The sequence below is a fragment of the Tupaia chinensis genome, unplaced genomic scaffold (genome assembly GCF_000334495.1).
Source record: "Tupaia chinensis unplaced genomic scaffold, TupChi_1.0 Scaffold000067_2, whole genome shotgun sequence".
In the NCBI taxonomy this organism is placed as follows: Eukaryota; Metazoa; Chordata; class Mammalia; order Scandentia; family Tupaiidae; genus Tupaia; species Tupaia belangeri.
Window position 1 is genome coordinate 57,149 of NW_006159527.1, and position 7,655 is coordinate 64,803.

Consider the following 7,655-nt stretch of genomic DNA (forward strand, 5'->3'; position numbering starts at 1 on the left):
CTGGGATGCGAACCACAGTCGACTACATGGGAGTCCAGCGACATAGCCATTAAGCTAACTGCTGGTCCCCCTCAATAAACTGTTTTAAAAATAAGAATTATTTATTTGGGGCCAGCAAGTGGCGTGGTGATTAAGGGCACTGGACTCCCACATGGTCAATCACAGTTCAAGTCTTGGACCTGGTGGCTTACTCTCACTCTCTGTTCCCCCTCTGGTCAAATAAAAATAAAAGTTAATATAATTTTTAAAAATTATAAAAAAGAAGAATTATTTATTTATTTAATTCTATTTGTTATTATTCTTTTTCAGTTTGAGCAGAGACAGAGAGAAAGGGAAAGCGAGAAAGCAAGCTGCCAGGTCCGGGACTCAAACTGTGGTCAGCCGTGTGGGAGTCCCAACGCCTTTGACCAACACATCATCTGCCGGCTCCCTCACTAAACTTTAAAACATGGGTCTGGCAGGTGGCAAGGTGCTGGACTCCAGTAAGGCCAACTGTGGTTTGAATCCCGGACCTGGTGACTTGCTTTCTCACTTTCTCTGTCTTTCCATGTGTCTCTCTGGTGAACACATGTGCCCTACAGCAAACTGTAAAATAATAATAAATAATAAATAGTTATTTAAAAACAAAACAAGAATCCAGATGGAGAATGGGGGGAGGGATTGTGGTGCGACCAGGCCCCACGGGGGGATAGTCTCTCTCTCTCTCAGGCATGTGCATGCTATCACGAATTTTTAAAAGTTAAAAAAAAAATAGGAAAGAGATTTCGGAGGGAAAACCGAAACGACTCATTTGCGGATTGACTGTGGCCAGTCAGGAGTGAGGACAATGGAATCAAGGGCCGCCTCAGTGGTGGTGATGCAGCAGGAACACCGTCCGCCAGGCTGGGCCCGTGTGGGGAGGCCCCGAGTCTGCGTCCCGGCTCCGGTGCCCACCAGGCACACCTGTCTGTGACCCAGGCTGGCTGGAGCAGGGTTGGTATCAGCATGAAGGCCCCGTTGGGGGTGCACCCACTCTGTGTCTCATGGAAGAAATAAGTAAATAAGAACTTAAAACAAATAATAATGAAAAGAATGATTTCCAGACTTGTGGCCTCGAGGGGGAAGGCAGGGGTGGGCCACCGTTCCTGAGAGGGCACAGCTGAGTGACAGCGCCGAGGGCTGGGCCCAGATTCCATCCCGGCCTGGCCTTGAGCCGGGCATGTCTAGGAATGTGGTTGAGGCCCTTAGCTCTGGGGCTTGAGCAGGAGGGAGAGGCGTGGGCCGGTATGTAGAGCGGGGAGGGGTCGTCTTGGAGTGGGTGTTTAAAACGGTGAGGTGGGGCCGGCAGGTGGCGTGGCGGTCAGGGTGCTGGACCCTCACATGTCCTACTGCAGTTCAAATCCCAGACTCAGCAGGTTGAGAGTCACGCCGGGAACGTGTGTGTGCGAGCCCAACATCCGAGGAGAGTGGAGAAGGGGTTGCGGTGGGGCCACCCCCAGGGTGTGATTTCTCACTTTCCCTGTCTCTCTGCCTCTCTCTCGCGAGTGTGTGCACCCTGTGGCAAAAGCTTAAAAACCGGGAGGGGCTGAGCTCACATGGGACAAAGGGGGCGGCCAGGTGGCTGAGCCAGGGCAAGGCGGCGGGCGGCGGTGTCACGGCGTGGCCCCTCCACGACAGCGCCACTGCAACTAACCGCCTGTAACACCCCCCAGTGGGTCAGGAACTGGGGAGTCGGGCGGCCACGTGGGTTTGAACAAGCCCTCCAGGTGAGTCTGCAGGCTCAGGTGAGAACTCCTCCCCAGGTGCACGCCTACATCATCAGCTACCTGAAGAAGGAGATGCCGTCCGTGTTTGGGAAGGAGAATAAGAAGAAGCAGCTGATCCTTAAACTGCCCGTCATCTTCGCCAAGATCCAGCTGGAGCACCACATCTCCCCCGGGGACTTCCCCGACTGCCAGAAGATGCAGGTAGGACCCTGGGACGGGGTCACGGAGGGTTCCGGGAGGCAGCCTGGGAAGCTGGAGGGATGATGGCAGACCCTGGAATGCACCTCTGCAAAAGGCTCTGTGAGAACATGGTTGCATGGCTTAGAGAGAGAAGAGAACCCCCAAGGTAATGATGGCTCAGTTGCGTTAGACGCTGGTTTTCTTCATAAACGGCCGGAAAGTGACTCGGGGCGGTTTGGTGCATTAGAAAGCCAGTTCTCTTCTGTCTTCTCTTCCATGCTTGTCTCAAGAAACCTCATGGTAACAAAGTAGCTGTAGAAAGTTCAGCCATTGTGTCTGCATTCCAGCCAGCAAGAAGAGGAGGAGAAAGAGGGAAGGATATAGTTTTTCTCTTTAAGGACAATTAAGAACTGACAGGAGCTTTAAACGCTGTTCTGAAGGAGTTACTTTTAGGGGCCAGCAAGAGGCATGGTTAAGGCACTGGATTCCCAACATGGATGACAGTGGTTCAAGTCTCAGACCTGGCAGCTTGCATTCTCAGTTTCTCTTTGTCTTGCTTTGGTCAAATTAAAAAAAAAATAATCATAATGAAGAATAAGCTTAAAATAGTTATTTTTTAAAAAAATGTAATTATTTATTGGGACCAGCAGGTGGCGTGGTGGTTAAGGCACTGGACACTCCCACATGGCCAAACATGGTTTGAATCCTGGACCTGGCAGCTTGCTTTCTCACTTTCTCTCTCTGTCTTGCTCTGGTCAAATTAAAAAATAATAAAAAAAAATGAATGAATAAATAAAAAATAAATAATTACTTTTTATAGGAATTATTTATTTTATTTATTCATTCATCTATTTGTTAATTTGACCAGAGAGAGACAGAGGTTGAGAGTGAGAGAGAGAGGAAGTGAGAAAGCAAGCCACCAGATTCAGGACTCGAACCCTGGCCAGCCATGTGGGAGTGTCCAGCGCCTTAACCACCATGCCACCTGCTGGCCCCTTAAAATAGTTATTTATTTTTTTAAAGTTACTTTTACTGTTCTAAAAACATGTTTCCAAATGTGATGACATCGAGGTTTACACACTTACATACTTCAAGAAACAAAACACAGTGAACGCCTTACTAGAGCAGGGCTGTCTCATGGTACTTCCCACAGTCATGGAAATGTTCTGTGCTAGACTGTCCGATATGGAAACCATGTCAAAACGGAATTTTAAGTTGTATTTAATTTTAACTTATTTGAGTTTAAATAACCACGTGTGGCTAGTGGCTACCATAGTGAACAGAAATTGAGCACGCAACTTGTGCTTTCATCCAATTGGCTGGAACATAGTCACATGGTCATGGCTGGCTACAAGGGAAAGTGGGACATGTAGTCTTTCTCCCATGTGACCAGGGGCCTGGTCCAGGGATTTCAGTAGTGAGAAGGGAGGGTTAAAGGATACTGGAGTGGGGAGACCAGCAGGAGGCCTGCACATCCGGGCCCTGCTGTGAGGTGCCCTGAGACTCCCAGGGGTCTGGGCAGACTGAATTCCGTCTCAGCCACTTGCTAACTCTGAACTTGGGCAAGGCCCTCACCTTTCCCGAGCCTCAGTTCCTGCCCTTGGAAGTGGGTTTGCGTTAGTATTGCTGTGGGTGCTGGGTCAGCAACTGTGGCAACCCCTTGGTGGTACCTGGCACACTCTGAGCTAGACGGGGTTTCTCAAACTGGGCATGGCTCACACCCCCGGCCACGTGTTAGGGTGGGGGACGGCAGGGTTAAGAGCCAGTGGGTGTCCCTGTGAGGCTGGACCTGAGGCTGAAATACTGAAATCCGCTACCAGCAGGTGTGGCCGCTGCTGATGGCCCTACCTTCCTCCCACCCAGGAAACCTGGGCGCCCAGGGAGGGCATGGGACCCCGCTGCCCAGGTGGTAGGGCAGGTCCAGTGCGCCAAGGCTCCCACTCAGGTTGATAAGAGCCGCCTCCCAACCTCCCAAGTGTCCTGGTGTCCCCTGCGGCTGAGGGCGTGGGGCAGCCCCTGACATGTCCGTGTCTCACCCCAGGAGCTGCTGATGGCCCACGACTTCACCAAGTTCCACTCGCTGAAGCCCAAGCTGCTGGAGGCGCTGGACGAGATGCTGACACACGACATCGCCAAGCTCATGCCACTGCTGCGCCAGGAGGAGCTGGAGAGCACCGAGGCCGGCGTGCAGGGCGGCGCGTTCGAGGGCACCCACATGGGCCCGTTCGTGGAGCGGGGCCCCGACGAGGCCCTGGAGGACGGCGAGGAGGGCTCGGATGACGAGGCCGAGTGGGTGGTGACTAAGGACAAGTCCAAATACGATGAAATCTTCTACAACCTGGCGCCTGCCGACGGCAAGCTCAGTGGTTCCAAGGCCAAGACCTGGATGGTGGGGACCAAGCTCCCCAACTCCGTGCTGGGGCGCATCTGGAAGCTGAGTGACGTCGACCGCGACGGCATGCTTGACGACGAGGAGTTCGCCTTGGCCAGCCACCTCATTGAGGCCAAGCTCGAGGGCCATGGGCTGCCCACCAACTTGCCCCGTCGCCTCGTGCCACCCTCCAAGCGGCGCCACAAGGGCTCTGCGGAGTGAGCCCGTCAGCGCTCGCGGGGCCTCCCCTGCTTGTCCTGCTGTGGCTCCCCAGCTCCATCGGCTGCACTCACATCCCTGCTAGGGCCACGTGTTCCCTGCCCGGCCACCCTGCCCTGCTGTAAGGACTGGGGGGGCATCTCCCTCTCCCCCCTAGACACCCCGATGGAAGCATTTAGTGGGGTCCACCAGAGGGCCAAGCTTCTCCGACCACCCTCCGCACTCCCGCGCTTGCACACTTAGGCACAGCACACCGACACTAACGCATAAGGCATCCGTCCATCCAGCCGTCGGCAGTATTTATTGAGCACCTACTAGGTGCCCAGCCCTGTTCTAGGCGCTGCGGATTACAGCAGAGAACACAAGACAAACATGCCCGCCCTCCAGAGCCACCTTCAGGAGAGGGCTCCTGCGTCATTACGCAAACGCACACAGATGCTGGGCGGGGCCCCTCGCCCCTCCCACGAATCAGCGCCTCCTGGTCGAAATGACTAACAGAAGCCCCCTATGCCCAGCCAGGCGACAATCCCCTACTCCATCATATCCTCAGGTCTTGGGACCACTGGAGGCTCAGAGGGGGAGACCAACCTCCGACTTCCTTATGTATCCCCCTCTTCAGCCCTCCTCCCATTGGGGGAATTCTCTGCCTCCTGGCCACGCCCATTTCTATAATACGGATCCCTCCTCCGGCAGAAGAGCGCCCTCCTTCCAACTCGCTCCTCCCACACCGTGCGGTTTGGAGGTATTTCTGTCCCCCGACCAACCAGCCCAGCCCCGCACTCCCGCAGCTGGTGGGTGAATCCTAGAACTGCCAGCCTCTCCCTGCACATCGGTCCATATTTAAGGAGATACGAAGTCCCCATGGCTGTAGTTTAAACCCTGTTTACAGGGATGTGGTGGTGGTGGGGAGTATTTCTTGGTGCTATAGCCCTCCCCCTCCCTAAAGGTGGGGTCCCACCTTTTCCAGCCTCCACTGCACATTAAGAGCTTGACCCCGATGGGAGACGCCACGGAACAGATGGGGAGAGCTGAAGGGTGGAGGAGGTGCCCCCGGGTTGTTCGCCAGGATTCCCACGCCCACCTCTGCCTCCCACCCCAGGCCTGGGAGGGGCCGTGAACGGAATGGTGTCCCCACAGAGCGAATAAAGCCAAGGCTGCTTCCCATGTGGTTGTCGGGCTGTCTTGCGAGGGGATCGCTCCCCCTCCCAGAGGAAGGGGACCCCTGGGCAGGACTCCGGGTGGAGTCTGACTCAACGCCGCGGAGCTCGGCTCGGTGACTCAGTCCTGGGCAGGGGGCCAGGCCGGCATATTTTCCGAAGAAAAGTTAACTCCGGGGCCCTCCCTCCGGGACATCCCTCCCAACCACCTCCTGCTGCGGGGGCCTGGGAACCAAGCCTTGGGGCGTGGGGTTGTATGTGTGTGTGTGTGTGTGGGTGTGTGTGTGTGGCGCGCGCTCACGGTTCTCATACGTAACACCAGGGACAACCGAGGTGTGTGTGTGGGGTGACACCAAGTGTGCGCGCACACCCACGGTGCCCCGGCCGCTGGCCCGCCACTCTGCCGCCCACGCACGCCCGGTTTCCTGACTCCGGACGCCCTCTGGTGGACACTCGGGAGACCCGTCGGAGGGGGTCGGTGCTCAGGTCTCCGAAGAGCCTGCCACCTTCCCCACACGGAGCACGCAGCTCCCCCCTTGCACGGCACTTTCCCTCTCTGCCTTTTTCCCTTAGGAATCAAGAATGGCCTTTATGAGGACCGGGATCTTTGGGATGGATGGCTCCTTCCTTATTTGTACATAGCAGAGGTGACTCACTGGGCTCTTGGACGGGGGTGGAGTGAGGCAGTAAGAACAGTAACAGTCGGATGCCAGGCCGGGCCTTCAGCGCTTCACCCACACCACCTCATTCCACATTGCGAATAATCTATGAGGCAGACGTACCTTTACCGCCCCCACCTTACAAATGGGGTAACGGAGGCACAGTGAGGTAGCCTGCCCAAGATGCATGGTTTTGGGGCCAGCAGGTGAGGTGGTTAAAGCGGTAGCTAGATTCCCACATGACCCACCACCCGGACCTGACAGCTCCGAGTCACACCGGTGGGAGTGCGCATGCCCCAAATCCCCAAAAGAAATGAGACTGGAAGAGAAAGGACTGGGCGTGGCCATAGGCGGGTAGGGGGGTGGTTTCACATTTTCCCTGTCTCTCTCCAGGGAGCACTAGCACTCTATTGCGAAAACCTAATTATAAAAAACTTCATGGTTTGAGCCTGAACTTTTGGTAACTTTGATAATGTATATAGTTTTAGAGGTATTTATTAATTATTATTAATTTGCTATTGGGTGCGTGTGCTCATCAAGGACCGAGGTGGGATGGGGGGAGGTGATGGGGGTGAGAAAGAAAGCCACCAAGTCCAGGCCTCCGTTGGCCATGTGGAAGTCCAGCACCTTAACCACCCCACCACCTGCTGGCCCCATATATTTCTAATATTCTCCCAATATAACGTTCCGTGATTCCAATCTCAAGGTTCCTAAATTTCTTCCAAACTTTTAGAACTGGAAACGTTCTGAAATTGGAACCAGTCTTTCTTTTTTTTTTTTTTAAGAGGTTTTTGCTATAGGGCGCCTGCGCTCGCAGAGAGAGAGAAAGACAGAAAGCGAGAAATCCCCCCCCGGGGGGGGGGGATGGCTACGCTGCAATCCCTTCTCCTCCATTCTCCTCTCGGGATCTTGGGCACACACGCACACGCGCCCGGCGTGAGTTTAAGCCACGGGGTCCGGGACAGGAACCGCGGTCGACTACAGCAACATAGCCATTACGCTAACTGCTGGTCCCGGAACCTGTCTTCTACTGAATCTGCCACTGACGATTCTAATTTTCCCTTAAAAAGAAGAAAGAGAGATTAAAGTTGGTTTACAGGTCCCGCTGCAAACCGGGGCAGGGAGGAACGCCTGGATTTACTCTTTACCAAGATGGCAGCCTCCCGGCCTCTTTGCCGCTCGGGTCCCTTTACCAAGGTGTCTGTCACAGGAAGTGCGTCACGGGAGAGGCGGGGAGATGTGCGCGCGCAAGCCCCGAACCGGATATCAGGGCCCCGGCGGCTGAAACCTTCCTTTAAACAAGATGGCGGCGGGTGATCGGAGG

At 54.8% G+C, this 7,655-nt stretch overlaps 1 protein-coding gene across 1 annotated transcript in view; it reads left to right on the forward strand.

The window, feature by feature from the left end:
• EHD2 (EH domain containing 2) overlaps positions 1 to 5,679 on the forward strand; it is a 23,212-nt gene extending 17,533 nt beyond the window's left edge. Inside the window, exons 5-6 of the mRNA XM_006142180.3 lie at positions 1,782 to 1,946; positions 3,967 to 5,679. Of these exons, the coding sequence (XP_006142242.1) occupies positions 1,782 to 1,946; positions 3,967 to 4,518 (717 nt within the window). The 3' untranslated portion in view covers positions 4,519 to 5,679. The remainder of the gene's footprint in view (positions 1 to 1,781; positions 1,947 to 3,966) is intronic.
• Positions 5,680 to 7,655: the final 1,976 nt, after the last annotated feature.